The sequence below is a fragment of the Juglans regia genome, chromosome 9, assembly GCF_001411555.2.
Source record: "Juglans regia cultivar Chandler chromosome 9, Walnut 2.0, whole genome shotgun sequence".
NCBI lineage: Eukaryota > Viridiplantae > Streptophyta > Magnoliopsida > Fagales > Juglandaceae > Juglans > Juglans regia.
Window position 1 is genome coordinate 16,214,977 of NC_049909.1, and position 18,066 is coordinate 16,233,042.

The 18,066-nt window shown below is 37.9% G+C and overlaps 1 protein-coding gene across 1 annotated transcript; it reads right to left on the bottom strand.

Moving 5' to 3' along the window:
- Window positions 1–347: 347 nt before the first annotated feature.
- LOC108983090 (AP-4 complex subunit epsilon-like) lies at window positions 348–16,606 on the bottom strand. The gene is made up of 11 exons (XM_018954623.2): window positions 15,685–16,606; window positions 14,794–14,979; window positions 13,836–14,051; window positions 13,611–13,721; window positions 13,093–13,290; window positions 12,883–13,014; window positions 12,055–12,111; window positions 11,833–11,949; window positions 8,160–8,237; window positions 7,171–7,314; window positions 348–1,993 (listed from the first exon to the last, which is right to left on the bottom strand). The coding sequence occupies exons 1-11, from the start codon at window positions 16,285–16,287 to the stop codon at window positions 887–889; spliced, it is 2,949 nt and encodes a 982-aa protein (XP_018810168.1). The 5' UTR covers window positions 16,288–16,606; the 3' UTR covers window positions 348–886.
- Between the last annotated feature and the right edge of the window lie 1,460 nt (window positions 16,607–18,066).

Genomic DNA, 18,066 nt, shown 5'->3' on the forward strand with positions numbered 1-18,066 from the left:
TTAACTTTCAACATAACATCTCATCTCCTCTCCTCTCCTGCCCTGCCCTGCCCTGCCCTTATTTTCGTTTTGATGGAGCCAAATGTGGACCAAGTTTTCCAACTATTTGAAATAAAAATCAAACGAAAAGGGCAGAACCATTTGATTTGGTTTCATTGCATTGGACATCATCATTTGCAAGAACAGTTGAACGTAAAAGTTCTAGGGCTCTGTTTCCAATACCCTCATTTGCAACAACAGTTGTAATCGGTTAACTGTTGTGTTCCAACAATATAGAAAAACAAATCTTACAAGGCAATAGGCAAAATCCAATGAAGCTTTTAATTACTATACAAAAACAAAAAATAAAAAAAATAAAGGGCAAGTGGCTGTTGCAGAGCTCAACCCACATGAATTATTATATGTAGACCATTGTACGATTCAAACGAGGCTTCTCATTGTTGGAGATCCAAATGGACACCAAGGAAAAATGTTACAAATGAAGGGTAAAAAATTAAAAAAGACAAATCGCTTATACATGTGTTTATTATTACAAGGTAACTCAAATGCCATCCGGAGCAAAGGAAATACAAATTTGCACAGGAGAACTGTTTTGCCATAGCATGGCTAACACAAGCATTCCGGAAAAAGCACCAAATTTGATATATGCTATTCGAAGGGTAAAACCCAGTCCCAGCTAAGGTCCTGTTCTTATCGAAAGGTACCTGAACTTGCTGATTCTGGAGGTTAAATTACTCCATTCTCATTCTCTAGCCACTCGGCTAGTTTCGCTAATTGCATCATTGAAATATCACCAATCAAACAGAAAGCTGCTCTGGAAATATATCCATATCATAAAGCAATCAATTTTCCAGTTCCTGATTTAGAAGCTGCTGTCTGAACAATTTTAACTTAGCAAATCTCTGAACAAGTTAGGATTTTGACTTGATGGAGTCACACCCATCTGCCTCACGAGTGCATCCTTTTCCAAGGAATCTTTAGCATTCAGTCCCTTTATAGATTGTGTTGGAAGTGTGGTGCCGGCATGAGTGGTGCTGATAGTTGCATCTAATAACCCAGCTGTGAAATTGACACCGTCCCCATTGGTTGGCAAAGAAATTGCAGCACTGCTGCTATGCCCACTAGCAGGTGTCTTTCCATATAGTGCAATAATATCAGGTGATTCAGTAGCACCAACTGCACCATGATTTGCTGTCGAACTAACTTGAGTTGGGTCAAGAAGCCCTTCTAGCTGCTTGAATGGATCCACAGATGGAGTAGCACTTGGAACAGCTGGTTCACCCAAGTCAAGCAAGTCTGGAGGAGGTTGATGAATTGTCTTCTCCACTGTCACTTGATTGGATACAACTGCTGACTTTGGTGCCTGAGACTTCTTCCCTGCAGCATGGCTACCTGCCTTAGTGACCTTATGGCTAGCCGTAGTAGGCCTCTTCTCAGTTTGAGATGATCCTCCAAACAATGAAGCTGCAAGCTTCTGCTTTTCTGGAGAAATCTCAACTCGTGGTTTCCTCGAATCATTAGTTTTGTGTGCTTTTGAAATTACACTGCCTGCAGCATCTACTTGAGTGACCCCATTCACTGTATTCTGGGAAGTAGAACTTGAGGTAGATGGCGCAGAAGAGGAGTATGCTGGTCTACCCCACTTTTTCTGAACACCATCAAGTCGTAGCTTCAGTTCTGATGACCCTGCATCTGACACAGATGGCACAGTAGCAACCTGGTGGGTGTCCCTAGAATAAGCTGGCTCAGATACTGGAACAAGTTCAGTTGAGGGCTCAAGTGAAGCTGTATGCATTCTTGATGGCACTGGGGGCTTTGGAAGCTCGTATGCCTCGAACCTTAGACCATGCATCGAAGCTTCAGGCTGGTCTTGGCTTCTGAAGTTGATGGTATCCGACATGCCAGAGCGCCCAGTCTCAGGAATGTAGGGCTGAGCACCATTTTCCAGTGACTGTTGGACATAACTGTTTAGGAACGAGAGGTTTTTATCTATCTGCAAGGAGAATTCAGAGACATTAGGAGTGAGCATTGAATAATGTCAATAACATTAAAACGGATTGATCAAGCGGCAAATATTACAAGTGTGCCAAAACCAGCCAAGATGCTACATAAAGATGCTTGTATGCACCGCCCTATGCAGGCACACAAGTTTCAGCCTACCATCCAACTACCATTTAATCGCTCAGATATTTGTACCATCATTTCCACCAAGAAAATTGCCACTTCAGTACCCTCCACCTTAAGAAAACTAGTTCATCTGACTACCGAGACCTCAGAGTGTATCTCTCAAAAGTTTTTTTATTCAAATCTAGTAGTATGAACATACCTGAACCACAGTTTAATCTTAAACGTGCCATACCAGAAATGAGAAACAGACCATAGCACTAGCAAAATATGAAGTCTTTTATATTATGGTAAGGGGGTAAGTTGGACAAAGTATATACACTTCCATCTAGCCAACCATTGTTTTTTGTTTTTTTTTTTTTTTTGATAAATAATCAAGAAGTTTTATTCATAATAATAGGCAAAGTCCAAGTACACAGAGAATATACATGAGAAATACCTAGCTATAATTTACAACTGAAAGAAGAAAGTCATGGACATTAAGGAGATGTTTGGATTCGCAGGACATCTCAGCTCATCTCACTACTATTCATTACTATTCAGCAACTTTAACTCACAAATCTCACTACTATTCACAACTCATCTCATTACTATTCACAATCCATCTCAATTCATCTCAAGTCATCTTTGAATCCAAACGTCTCCTAAGTCCATTACAAACAATTGCCTCCACCCAAGAAAACAATGTTTTAAAGAAAAAAACTTTCAGCTCCTCCATTGTTCTCTTGGTTTTCAAAGCTTCTATAATTTCGCTCCCGCCACATACACCAACACATATATATGGGGGCCATTTTCCATATTGCTGCAACTTGTGAATTTCCTCGAAGGCCTCTCCAGCATGCTAGAAAGTCCACCAATCTGCCGGGCATGACCCATGATAAACCAAGTCCTGTAAAAAATTCAGCCCACATGGTCTTGGCCACCTCGTAATGTAAAAACAGATGATCAACTGATTTACCATATTTCTTACACATGTAACACTAATCCAATACCATTAATCGACGTCTCCTTAGATTATATGTGGTGAGAATTTTGTCCAAAGTTGTTGTACAAACAAAAAAAGCTGCTTTTGAAGGAGATTTGGTCTGCCAGATGCTCTTCCATGTGAGCATCCTGGGTTCAATAAAACTTTGTGAAATGATCTGACCATAAATTTACCTTTCTTGGAACGGCTCCAAAACATCCTATCCATATTGCCCTCGATCATACGTACGGAATACAAAGCCGCATAGAAGTCTGAAATAACCTCCAACTCCCAAGCTTGGGCTGCCCTAGTAAAGTCCACATTCCATTGAGGGGAGCCACTATAAAAAACCAAAATGTCTGCTATCGCTGCATCCTTTACTTGTGCTAACTCAAATATGGCAGGGAAGGTGTCTTTGAGACGGCTTTTACCACACCATTTATCATGCCAAAATCTTACGCGAGAACCATCGCCCACAACAATATATGTATGTCTCCTGAAAGTCTCCCAACCCTTCCTAATGTTTTTCCATAAACCTATCCCATGTGAGCCGTGTACCTCATTTGAGCACCAACCATCCTATGCTTCCCCAACCTGTGCATCAATGACAGACATTCACAAGGCCCCCCTTTCTTGTTGGCACCGTCACAACTATTTACCCAATAAGGCTTGGTTGAACTTCGTCAAGTTACAAATAGCCAATTCACCCACAGAAAATGGAATGCACACCATGGTCCAATTGACCAGATGGAACTTGAACTCGTCCCCTAAACCACTCCACAAGAAATCGTGTTGTAGCTTCTTAATACGGTTGGCAATCTTTGCTAGGAGGGGGAATAGAGACAAAACAATAGGTGGGGAGCTTAAAGAGAGTACTTTTAATCAATGTGAGCCTACCACCTTTCGATAAATACAACATCTTCCAAGATGCCAACCTACGCTCCACCTTCTCAATCACAAGATTTCAAATCTGTTTTGATTTGAATGAAGCACCCAATGGTAATCCAAGATACTAAAGAGGTAAAGAAGATACCTTACATCCCAAGAGAGAGGCTAGAGCCACCGCTTCGGGAACATTCCCCACCGGCACCATTTTAGACTTTGAAAGATTAACTTTCAAACTCGAAATGGCTTCAAAACAAAGTAGGGCCCTCGAAGATTGGATATGCCCAAGATTTGCTTCACAGAATATGAGAGTGTCATCAGCAAACAACAAATGAGAAATATTACGAGAATTGAAGTTACCATTCCCCACCGAGAAACCGTATAGAAAATCACATTTCACAAGACCTACAATCATCTTACTGAGGGCTTTCATGACGAATAAGAAGAGTAAGGGGGAGAGCAGATCTCCTTGTCTCAATTCACGAGAAGAGTCAAAAAAGCCCGCTGGTGAGCCATTCACCAAGATAGAGAAGACGACTGTTGAGATACAAAATTCTATCCATTTCATCCATCTATCTATCTCCAAAACCGCATCTTGCAAGTAAATAAAGCAGAAATTTCCAATTAACATGATCATAGGCTTTTTCCATATCTAGTTTGCAAATTAACCCAAGTTCTCTAGATTTGAAACGTCCATCCAGCACTTCATTTGCAATTAGAACCGAGTCTAAGATTTGTCTACCTTTGACAAATGCGTTTTGTGGCTTCGAGATTAACATCTCCATCACCGTACTCAGTCAGTTTGCTAGCACTTTAGAAATAATCTTATAGACCCTAATCACAAGGCTAATAGGACGATAGTCACGAACATCCACTGACCCCACCTTTTCTGGTATGAGTGCTAAGAATGTGGCATTGTGACTTTTTTCAAAGCTAGCATAATAATGGAACTCTTGAAATACCCGCATAAGGTCACCCTTGATCACTTTCCAACAGGTTTGGAAGAAGCCCATGGTAAAACCATCAGGGCCTGGGGCCTTATCACTAGCCATGCCACGAACGATTTTGCATACTTCTTCTTCAAAGGGCCTCTACAGCCACCCTGCACACTGTTGATCTAAAGCTGAGAAAGTCAACCCATCTGCTGACAGTCTCCATGGTTGCTGTTCGGATAGGAGATGTTCTTAGTACTGTACCATGTGATCCTTAATACTTGGCTTATCCGAAAAAAACTGCTCCATCAACCATTAATATATCTATAGCGTTGTTCCTCTGATGTGAATTAGCCACCCTGTGAAAGAACTTTGTGCATCTACCTCCCTCCTTGAGCCATAAAGCCCTAGATTTCTGTCTCCAAGAGATCTCTTCCATTAGTAATGCTCGTTCGAGATCTGTAACTACCTCACTTTTGCGAGCTTTTTCAGCTTCAGTGAGAATTCTTGCCTCCTCCTCACCCTCCAAACCTTGTAACTCCTCCATAAAGGAACGTCGTTGTAATAGTATATTGCCAAACAGTTATTCATTCCATAACTTCAAGTCGTGTTTTAGCGCTTTTAGGTCTAGTTTGTTTTCGCAGATAAGATGAGTTGAAATAAAAGTTGAAAGTTAAATAAAATATTGTTAAAATATATATTTTTAATATTATTTTTGTTTTGAGATTTGAAAAAGTTGAATTGATTATTTTATTTTGTGTAGAAATTTAAGAAAGTTGTAATGATTAAATGAGATGAGATGAAAAGTTTTGTGAAAGTGAACGATGCCTTAGTTTTCTTGCCAAAATGAAGCTTGGAGATTCTTGGAACTCATACGAGGACCACCATTGCCTAACTCTGTCTACAAAACTGCCAGATTTAAGCCACATTTTCGAGTTTAAAATACCTTCTGCCTCCTTGGATGCCTCCACAATCCAAAAGGATAGGGAAATGGTCAGAACACACTCTAGGTAGTCGTCTTTGAGTTACATCAGGAAAATGTAACTCCCATTCTGGAGGTAACAAAAATCTATCAATTCTCAACCAAGATGGGAGTTCTCGAGTGTTGGACCAAATATACAAGCCTCGCGTTAGTGGGATATCCATAAACACCTGTTCTAAAATGAAGTCAGAGAATTCCCTCATAGCGGAAGTGATGTGGGGTGTACCTGACCGTTCACTCGTGAAACGAGATACATTGAAGTCTCCCCCTATACAACTTGGTAGCTCCCACCAACTAAGGAGTCCCACCAATTCTTCCCACATTAATCTTCTTTCTGAGTCAATATTAGGGCCGTAGACTCTTGCAAATGCCCATTGGAATCCATCTTCTATATTACAAAGGAGAATGCCACAGTGAATTCACCCACACATCTCTCTACTCTTTCCACCACCCTTTTGAACATGATAAGAACACCACCTGATGCACCTTTAGAAGGTAGATACGACCACCCAACATGATGCCCTCTCTACAAACTACAAATTATTTGCCTTGTAATTAGTTCTAGCTTGTTCTCTTGCAAACAAATGATATCACCCTGCCATTGTCGGAGTAAGTTTCTGACTTGGAGCCGTACAGTTCTTGTGAACTCTGGCCTGAGATCACCCTGCCATCTAGCCAACCATTGTACCATCTTCATGATGATACTATCCCAAATAAATTTGGCCTTGAAGAGATCTTACATCATAGTGTACATTCTTAATGGTTCCATGCCAGTAGCTTACAACATTATATCATAAGATCACAACATCTGAAACATGGCTTGAATGCTCAGTCACAAGGATATTAAACAATAAGAACTCAAAATAATAGCATACTCTATGTATAATTCTACTTTGTTAAAATTCTTGTGTACTTTGTTAAAAATTTTCATTACCCTACTTTGTTAAAATTTTCTTATAAAAAAAAATAATTCTTGTGTACTTGGCTTCGCCTATTTACTTGATTTAATAAAATCTTATTTTACCTAAAAACATAAAGAAATCAGAAAATAGAAACAAAAGGAACCTAAAATAGAAAATGCATTATGAGAAAAAACACTTCAAGATCAATAGATAAATAATTTTTTAAGATTATCAAAGAAGAAGCAATTAAAGGCTAGACCCCTGCATAAGATTTGAAATTAATACAGTTCTGCAATTACCTCTACATCTTCAGACTCTTCACATATTCACAGATAAAATTATCAATAAAAATTATTATTTACAGATAAAAAAAAAATTTACCTCTACATCTTCACAACTTGCATCCGATGGTATAATATTCTCGACAGCATGAGCATCTAAGCAAATGACTGCTTGTAATTCATACGCACGTTGCTGCAAATCTGTTGAGTGGGAAGCTGATAATTCTTCAACCAAGGATTGACACTATGTCAAGATGAAAGAGTTATTAGTCCAGAAAGTCCTCCAAAAAGTATAAGAACACAATAAACAGACTGAGATTCTAGTAACGTTTGTGAATACAATGAAAAGGTATGACAAAAATCCCAAATTCTCTAACTCTAAAGACAGGTGCAAGGATGCTCAAGCATATGGTGCAAGTCCGTAGGAAGAACTAAGATTTATAATGTACAACTAACAACAATCTTATACAGAAGCACACAATTATAGAAGTTAGATAAATATGAGAGACAGAGAGAGAGGCATTTTGGGACATTTCACCAGATGTTCCAGGAATCTCTACCAAGATTTTTAGTTCGACCCTGAAAACACCTCAGACTCAGCACATATAGCAGAGGAGCAGTCTCTCTCTCTCTCTCTCACTCTCTCAGTCATTACTTTTATGTCCTGTGCTGACCATTGATTTTAGCGAATGCCTTAAATGAATTCTTGCCTAGGAGGAGGTTCAAGATACTTATTATAGTCCTTAGGACAAATCTTGAGAATGCAATTGATGCAATCAATATTGTCACAAATCAAATTATAAATTGGAAGACTATTTTCAAGTACAAAATGCTTCTCTTGATTGAGGTTCTCCTTATATCAGCTTCTTTAGCCTTTGATTACTGTTTGCATCAATCCCTCAATCCATCATAGGAGGAACAAGATCAATAAAAAATATTAAAAGATCATCTATAAATAGTCCAAACATAAACTTCAAGCCAGGAGCTAGATTCAGATGTTAGCAGATGTACAGAACCGCTAAAAGCATAGATTTCAATTAAGATGGAAGAAAGACTTTGATTTTGAGCTTAACTGTTTGAAAAACATACCTCATGTAACATATCCACTTTTCTTCCAGCTGCTATTTCAAATGCATATATTTTCATGATTGCTGTAACTGCATATGCCTTCAAAGGAAGCAAAAAATCATGGCCCAGTTCAAGGAAAAAAAAAACCATAAATGTTGAAGGTGATGGTTCTCGTATAAAAAAATTAAATAAAGGAATACTTTTTTTTTTTATAAGTAAAATAAGTATTATTAACAAAAGGGCAACAACTGCCAGTTACAAAAATGTATGCCCTATTTACGAAGGCACGTTAGAAACTAAGAAATCATGAAGTTCCATGCCATTAAAGCCCACAGCAATGGCCCAAGTACAAAGAATCCTAAAAAAGAAAATTTTTAGCTCTTCCATCGATCTCTCCTTATTTTCAAACGTCCTCTCATTTCGCTCCTGCCACAAGCACCACATGATACAAATAAGAATCATCTTCCAAATCTCTTTGATCTGGTGCACACCTCGGATAAATGTCCAACACGCTAATATATCCACCACAGATTCCGGCATAACCCATGCTAGATCCATCATTTTAAACACCTCATTCCAGAGCGTCCTGGCTACCTCACAATGCAAGAGTAAATGATTCACCGCCTCACCCCCTCCTTTACACATACAACACCAGTCTACGATGATTATCCTCTTCTTTCTCAGATTATCTGTAGTAAGAATCTTGCCTAATGCCGCTGTCCACACAAAAAAAGAAGCTTTTGGAGGGGCCTTGTGTCGCCAGAGCCTTTTCCAGGGAAACTGTGCCCCTGGCACTTGTGCAAGGACCTTATGATAGGAACGAACAGTGAAAACCCCTTTTCCTGCAGGAATCCACCAGAGACTATCCTCATGCTGGATATTAGGACTATAAGAGTACAGAAAACAATAAAAATCTGCAAAAATCTCCACCTCCCAATCCTGTGCCGTTCGGTTGAAATTGATATTCCAGTGAATACCCCCTTCTGAGATTCCCATAACCTCTGCCACTGTAGCTTCTTTGGCACTTGCTATCTGGAAGAGAATAGGAAACAATTCTTGAAGGGCACTGTTACCACACCATGCATCCTTCCAAAATCTGATCGTGGCACCTGAACCCACCTGAAATCTCGTGTGTCAATAAAAAACCTCCCACCCTTTTCTAATATACTTCCATAGCCCCTTTCCATGTGCCCCTCTAACTTCTCTAGTACACCAACCTTCCCCTAAACCACCATATTTATTTTCTATCACAGTTCTCCATAGGGCTTCTGGCTCCTTGGTATATCGCCATAGCCATTTACCAAGTAACGCCCGATTAAACAACCGCATATTTATGATACCCAAACCGCCACTAGAGATAGGATGGCATACCTTCTCCCATTTGACAAGATGAAATTTAAACTCTTCTCCCATTCCACCCCACAGAAAATCTCTCTGTAACTTATCAAGACGACTCGCCACACTTGTCGGAATAGGGAATAAAGATAAGAAATAAGTTGGTAGATTAGAAAGTGTGCTTTTAATCAAAGTAATCCGACCCCCTTTCGACAAGTACATTCTCTTCCACCTTGCCAGTTTCCTTTCTATTTTTTCAATTACTGTGTCCCAAATCGAGCGTGCCCTCGGAGCTATACCCAAAGGTAATCCCAGGTAAGTCATAGGAAGAGACGTTATCTTACAACCCAACGTGTCAGCCAACTCCATAATATTCTAAACCTCTCCAATCGGTACCAACTCAGATTTATCATAGTTCACTTTTAGACCAAACACTGCTTCAAAACACAGTAGACACGCCTTCACAGCCCGCACCTGGTCCCGATTAGCTTCACACATAATAAGCGTATCATTTGCGAACAACAAGTGAGAGATAGTAGTAATATCTCTGCTTGGAGAACCAATTTGGAAACTCCTAACAAAACCATTAGCCGACAAGGCCGAGATCATCCTGCTTAGTGCCTCCATCACAATAGCAAAAAGTAAAAGAGATAACGGATCCCCTTGCCTCAGACCACGAGAACTCTGAAAGAAACCCTCAGGGCTACCATTAATCAATACAAAAAACCGTACCGTAGAGATACACCACCTAATCCAAGACCTCCACCTTTCACCAAAACCACACATACCTAATAGATGTATGAGGAAGTTCCAATTAACATGGTCATACGCCTTTTCCATATCCAACTTGCACATAATACTTGGGTTTCCATCCTTCAATCTGCTATCCAAACATTCATTGGCAATTAGAACCGCATCGAGGATCTGTCTTCCCTTAACAAAGGCATTTTGAGGCTTAGCCACAACTTTTCCCAGACCTCACTTAAGCGATTTTGTAACGCCCCAATAGAAGGCCCAAACCACACGGCCTATACTCCAAAAGGACTAGTCAATGATACAATTGGAGCCCTATTGGAATCTTATAAAGAGCAAGAACTTCTCCTTCCCAAGCAATGTGGGATCCCATACACCACCTACCCTTATCTATATCATATGGGATATCACAATCTACCCCCCTTAAATTCCCGACGTCCTCGTCGGGCCTGTCCATTATAGGTGGCACGGCTCAAGTCCCACATTTCTGGTTGGGATAGGCTCTGATACCATTTGTAACGCCCCAATAGAAGGCCCAAACCACACGGCCTATACTCCAAAAGGACTAGTCAATGATACAATTGGAGCCCTATTGGAATCTTATAAAGAGCAAGAACTTCTCCTTCCCAAGCAATGTGGGATCCCATACACCACCTACCCTTATCTATATCATATGGGGTATCACAGATTTGCAAGCACTTTTGAGATAATCTTGTATACTCCATTTACTAAGCTGATAGGCCGAAAATCTGAGATCTCAATAGCCCCAGCCTTTTTAGGAATCAAGGCAAGGAACGTGGAGTTAAGACTTTTCTCAAATTTTCCAAACGAGAACAACTCCTGAAACACCTTCAGAAGATCTTCTTTAATCACCTCCCAGCATTCTTGGAAAAAGCCAATAGAGAAACCATCAGGTCCGGGAGCCTTGTCTTTTACCATTTTCCTTACTACATTAAGTACCTCTTCCTCATCAAAAGCCCTCTCCATCCTGACCACATCCCCTGGTTCAATAATGTTAAACACCAACCCATCAAGAGTAGGCCTCCACCGCTCCTGCTCAGTATCTTTTCAAAAAAATCAACCACATGTTCTTTGATAACCTCTTTTTCTCTACACTCCACCCAAATAAAGGCATACTTGGATCAATCACTTTCCTTCTCAAATTGCTTCATAAAACTTATACCCATCATTTTTTTAAGCTTAAAATTTATATGCGGCATTGAACAACTCAAAACAGAATATGATTCTTGTTCTTCAAAAAATACACTTTTTAAAGAACGAAGATTTCTCGTTTCCATTTCTCAAAAAAAAAAAAAAAAGATTCTACTCTGTTGTCGAACATAGGTGTTCCTCCAATATGCACCCTATGTACCTGGGTAGCAACCCTTCTGCGCTTTTAATGAAATTGACTCATCAAAAACACAAATATAACCTTAATTAACAAAACAAATCTTCATAAAGTCAAAACACGCCAGGCAATGGTAACTTAAGTTTCCCTATACAGAATTTTTCGTTTTATACGAGGCAAATTTTATTCAAAGCCCAAAGGGGCACAACCCTAGTAACCAGAAGTAGACAATAGGGAACAATATAAGCTGAGGAATACCTTTACAGTTTCATCATTTGAACATGCCTCTGCCACATCACATAATTTCCCAGTAATATAAGAAGCAGAATACTTCCCATCAGCTGTTCCATACTCCCCCAAAACCCAACAAATGACCTATAATCAGAACTACAGATTAGGATAATAACCAAAGGCATTCTTCAGCAAAATCTGTATGGAGGTGAACAAATAAAAATGAAACCTAAGTAAGACAGTGTGTACTTGAAGAAATACAGACGGAAGCTTTGGCTCCCCGATAATGTGCAAATATGACTCCACCTGCATTTCCATCGATAAGAAGAAATTATGAAAAACAAGAAATAGTGTGCACTATATTCTTAGTTTACCTATAAAAAAATGGTGTGCACTACATAGCTGAACCAATTTACATATACATACTTGAGCTCCAATCTGCACTCAATAAGCTTCTAATAATTTATTGATGCACACACGAAAAAAATGGGAAGGTGGATTCTTGCATTAAATCCCGTCTATTAAATTTATTTGTGGACTGTAAATTTAATAGATAAAGAGAAAGAATAAATAAGAACTTAACACACCTAAAACTTCTGTAACTGCAATCTACTTATCAAAAAAATTTCTCTTAACTGCAATCTACTGTAAAGTAATGGATAATACATGATACCCAACAAAGAGGATGTACACTACATGATAGTGCAAAAGCGTATTTTTAAGGAATAATCGAGTGAATTATATACAAGGAGAAAAAAGAATTATATGTCATAATTGCTTTCTTTGATAACACAAATTTGGATCTCCAAGGTTAGTTATATCTCTCTACACCACTTTAGGTTACATTAGTTGGGCATTAGATGATAGATGGAAAAAAATGATCAAGGATTGTATTTTTTAATCTTATGTGACCAGAAATTCTTGTGTAATCAGAAATTCACGTGATTGAATGACATGAAGATTTAGTGCGCATGTCTCCGTATGCGTGGATATGCATACATACACACATAGACAAAATATTTACACAGGTGTTATATATGCATCTAATATAAATATACTGCAGATTAAATAACATACAGCAGACGATCTCAGCTGACTATCAGCAGCATCATCATCCTCACCAAATCCCTCTGCAATTAACCGCATCAAGTTGTGTGCCACTTTTACATTCACCAGATCTCCGGCATGCTCGAATACTTTATTCATGGTCTGTGGAGAATACATCAAATATAAAGACACACACACATACATAGACAGTCTAAAAAGCTAAGGCATCATCACAATTACCAGGATAAACCAATGGTTACTGGGTGCAAATTGCTCTGCAAGCTCCACACATCGAGATGCTATATAGGTTTTGTAATGATTATCATTAATGCTTATCATGTAATCAATCATTCGGTCCACAATCACTTCAACATTGGAGGACTTGGTCATTTTATACAATAGTTCAAAGGTTTTTCTCTTCAGAGTATCGTCTGGGTCCTGCATAATGTCATTCCAACACCTATTAATATAAAAGATACACAGTTTGCAAAGAGAATACAGGCAAATTACTAACAGAGGCATAAATGGACAGGAAGCAATACAGACATGCCTCCTCATATCCTAGATTTATCCATTCATTCAGCTAAAATATACCTCCAAGAAGAAAATGAAATGATTTAAAAATTATAAAAAAACCAAGAAAGAAACTTTGCCCCTTGGCTAACATAACAGAAGCTGCTACTCCGACTTCATTAAGAACGAAATGCATAGGCAGAAAAAGAATCTGTTTCAGTATTTAATAGCACAATATCTCTCACCTCTAAGCAGTCAATCACAGCGAGTTGGTGTTGTTCAGCTATCTCAGGACTCATCTTTATCAATCGACCAAGGGAATCAATACCCATATATTTCAAATTGTGACTGTCACTCTGGCCACAAGATCACATTATAATTACTTGAGTGATTCCAGGTGGAAGCTAGAGCGATAACAGTGAGAATAATCTGCTAACTTAAAGGTGCAAAACAAAATGCACAAGGCATACCTTCAAAAATCTGGAAATAACATCAGCGGCAACTTCTAATAATTTAGGATTGGGATATATAGAAGACACACAGCATACGCATTCATAGAGGACAGCATTTCCTATGTTACTTGATGAATCACACTTCCTGAGTATGTCGCCAACAACAGTATACATATTTTCACTTGCTTGCTTGTCACCACTTCCCAGCAATGCCAGAATTTTCAGCAACCTGATCTGCGTGAGTAAGTTATGATGGCTGAATTAACCAGATGTGAACTTAAGGATAAAATAAAAACTTAAGGAATCGTTATATCATTTTGAAAAATTGGTTCTGCATGTGTAAAGGGAGTATAGAATCTATAGGCCACATTTTACTGAATTGTGAGATTGCCTATACATTGTAGAATGAAGTTTTGTAATGACTCAAGTAAAACACTAGTCATTCATGCATGTAGCCAAAAAGTACAATTGAGGTCATAATTGGAGCTCCTTGGAATCATTGCAAAAGCCAATAACTTCTCCCCCAGGCAATGTGCAATCTCATTTACCACCCTCTCATAAATGTATTGTGTTACAATCACTTCCACTCAAATTCCATACAAGCTCTTCAAGCCATTCTATTGTAGCATGTTAGGATAAGCTCTTATACCATTTGTAGCAAACCAAAAAAAGTGCAAGCCACATCTAAGGTTGTACTCCAAAAAGACTACTCAAAGCTACAATTGGAACACCTTAAAAGTATAATTCAATATGGATCTAAATCACAGCCTCCCACAAATGAAGTTTATAACAAGAAGACCCAAGCATCTCTAAACTAACTTGGGAAGTAAAGTAGTGGACAGATATGGTTGTCCAAACATCTCTAAACTAAGTTAGGAAGTAAAGTAGTGGATGGATTTGGGTGTCTTATGCTTATATCTTATAAATAGCCAATAGCATGCAACACACAAACAAAGAAAGGGCGAGGAGGAGATACCTGAATAAATGGAGCCGGCATCTGATGATAATCATAACTCTTTGGTAATCTGCGTTCTGCTACTTGTTTAAGAATGCTTACAAAGCTTACAACTAAATCCTTATAAGAATGAACTTCTATGGTTATAAGATCAAAAAGAGGGCAAAGAGTTGCACCCATGACCCCAGGATCATTATCACAGAGCCTCTGGAACAGAAGACAAGAAAATTACCATAAAAAATAAGAAAACATTCCGACACTAAGGCAGAGCATAAGGAGAAAAAGACAAAAGTATAATACTGCTTACATACAATTGTATAAAACTAAATTAATAACCCTATAAAGGCAGACCTGCTGAAACCAAAACCAAAAAGCCTCATAGAAACTTTACGGGAAATTCTCGTCTACTACTAAACACAGATTGCAATACTTGCCGATTTATTGTTTCCTTTTTCTTACATATTTTTACATGAAGTGAGAAAATAAAAAGCTCATTGCTTTAGTTCCCTATTCCTTTTTGTGGAGTACATGGGAGCTCTTATTGCTCATATTGATGACTTTCTTACAGTTAACTGTGACGAGAAAAATCAGTGCATGCACCTCAGTTTAAGGAATTTCAATATTAATTATGATCCCTGTTTAACTTGTCCCGAACGTTATCTCACAATGCCTGCTTTATGAGTCCTATACTCGCCTCTGATCCTTGAAGAGTGTTGTTTAAGCTTGTGGTATTGGTCTGAATCATTACTCATTTTTACAACTTTAGTTAATTGGTCAAGGACGAAGATAGATTGTGTAATCAACCGAATAGTCGGAGTAGATCCAGTGATATCACTATCCCTAGAACCCATGATCACGATTAGCATTCACCATTGCCTGAATCAAATTTACGATTTCGTTACAAGTACCCACCTTGCGGAAATTAGAGACGAGGTGGGAGACGGAAGAGGGGGACTTTTGGTAGAATCGGTGAAGCGCCATGATGGCTTTCTTCCTGACGGCCTCCTTGGAGTGGGAGAGTAGGTCGACCACCTGCGGAAGCACGGCCGGAATGGTCTCCTCGTTGATCAGCCGGCAGACCGCATTGAGCGCCGCGCAGACCACGAGGTAGTTGTCAGACCTCAGGTCCTTCTGAATAGTGTTTACGATAAGGATGATAAGGTCGTGGTCGTCGTTGAGGAAGAGAGTGACGGCGAGGTAACCGGTTCGCTTGAGGAGGAGGGTATCGTCGTGGGTCATTTTGACAGCGTGGATGTAGCCGAAGGAGGCATCGTGGCCGAGCATCTCGAAGTAGACGAGGCGGATGATGTACTCCTTCATCTTGCGCTTGGGAATGTCGGGTTCGGAGATGCGACGCTTGAGGGTTTCGATCTCGTGGAGTACGATGCGGTCCTCCTCGGCCTTGGATCGGGCCTCGCCGATGGACTTCACCAGGTCCAGGAACTCCTTAGACTGACCGAACCCGCCTTGAGAACCCATGGCCAGCTCCCTACCGATCGTCTTTAGCTGCTCCATATTGCAATTCAAATCCCAATTTTGCAATCAAAGCCTTTCCGTTAGGGTTTGTCTGGGATCGGAATCGGAAGCATTCAAGAAAGAGCTTCTAGTTTTAGATCTGGAAAAGTGTAAAGAGATCTCACAGCGACGGATACAGACAACAGTTTTTGTGTTGGAGACTTGGAGTGAAACTGAGAAAACGTGGCGAAAGAATAGTTTCAGGAATGAAACTGGTGGCGGTGACAGAGTTTGTTTGTTTGCAGCACGAAACATGAACGTATACGAGGGTTGTCGGGTTCGAAGCTCGGATTGGTGGAGGAGCCAAGGCCTCCTCAATTCATTTGGGATGTTTTTTTTTTTTTTTTTTTTTTACAGAAAATTACGCTTGGGTCGTGTATTCAAATTATCACTCCATTACCCTTAAAATTTAAGAAATGATATTTATAATTATAAATTATATAAATATTGTGTAATTTTTTTAAAAAAATAAATAAATATAAAATTTATATAAAATAAAATAATTTTTTAATAATAAATTCTATTCTTTTTTAAAATAATTATAAAGTACTTACACATTCTACGAATGTATATAATATTATTATTCTAAAATTTATCAAAATTAATACAATAAACTTTAAAATTATAAAAAATTGAGTAAAGCTATATATAGTTAAGTCTCACGAATTCATTTTAAAAATAAGTGAGATATATTATTAAAAAATAATTTTTTATATAGGTCTTAAATTTACCGACTTCTTTCAAATGAGAATGCCGAACTTACCCACCAAAAAGTAACATTTTGCACTATCATTTTATTTAAGATAGACCAAACATATATATATATATATATTGTGTGTTTTAAGGGACTTACAATATTACACGTCTTAAATTTATATCAAACATTATTATAAAGTAAAATATTTATGATACTTTAGCTGATTAGTTTTCTTAATTCAGTATGTAAATGCATTATTTACTGTGATATCCATTAAAATTTCAAAAAAAATTAAGATCTTACTTATTAGTTGACACGTACGCCTTCACATCTTCTATGTCACTAAGGTATGTTGGTGTGTCAAGAAGTGACTTGCAAATAGATTTTCCTTGACTCGATGACTTTTTTTATAGGTAAAAGAACTTAGAATAAGTAAATTTTTCAAAAATTTTTTATTGTTGTTTGTTTTTTAAATCATAGTTCACCTCACTCGAGTGAAATAAGAGATATATGTGTGAAATTCAATGATATCTTTACTTAGGTCTAGTTTAATTTTACAAATTTTTCAAATCATCTCAACTCATTTTATCCTATACCATCTTATTTTATTATTTAAACAACATTTAAATATAAATATTTTTCAATTTCAATTTTTTATTTTTTTATCTAATCATTATAACTTTTCCAATCTTCCACATAAAATACAAAAAATAATTAAGTTTTTTAAATCTTAAAACAAAAATTACATTAAAAATTATATTCTAACCCTTTTTAACTTTTAAATTTTTTTTGTTCAACTTTTTTCTCTCATTTCTCAAAACTTCATAATATTTTAACTCAGTCTCGTTTGTTTTCGTAGATGAGATGAGTTGAGATGAAAGTTAAATAAAATATTGTTACAATATATTTTTAGATTTAAAAATGTTGAATTATTTATTTTATTTTGTGTATAATTTAATAAAGTTATAATGATTAAATAAAGTTATATGAGATGAGTTGAGAAGAATTATAAAAAAATAAAACTTCAAATCATTTTATTACTATACATAATTTATATTATTATTATTTATAAATTTATCATC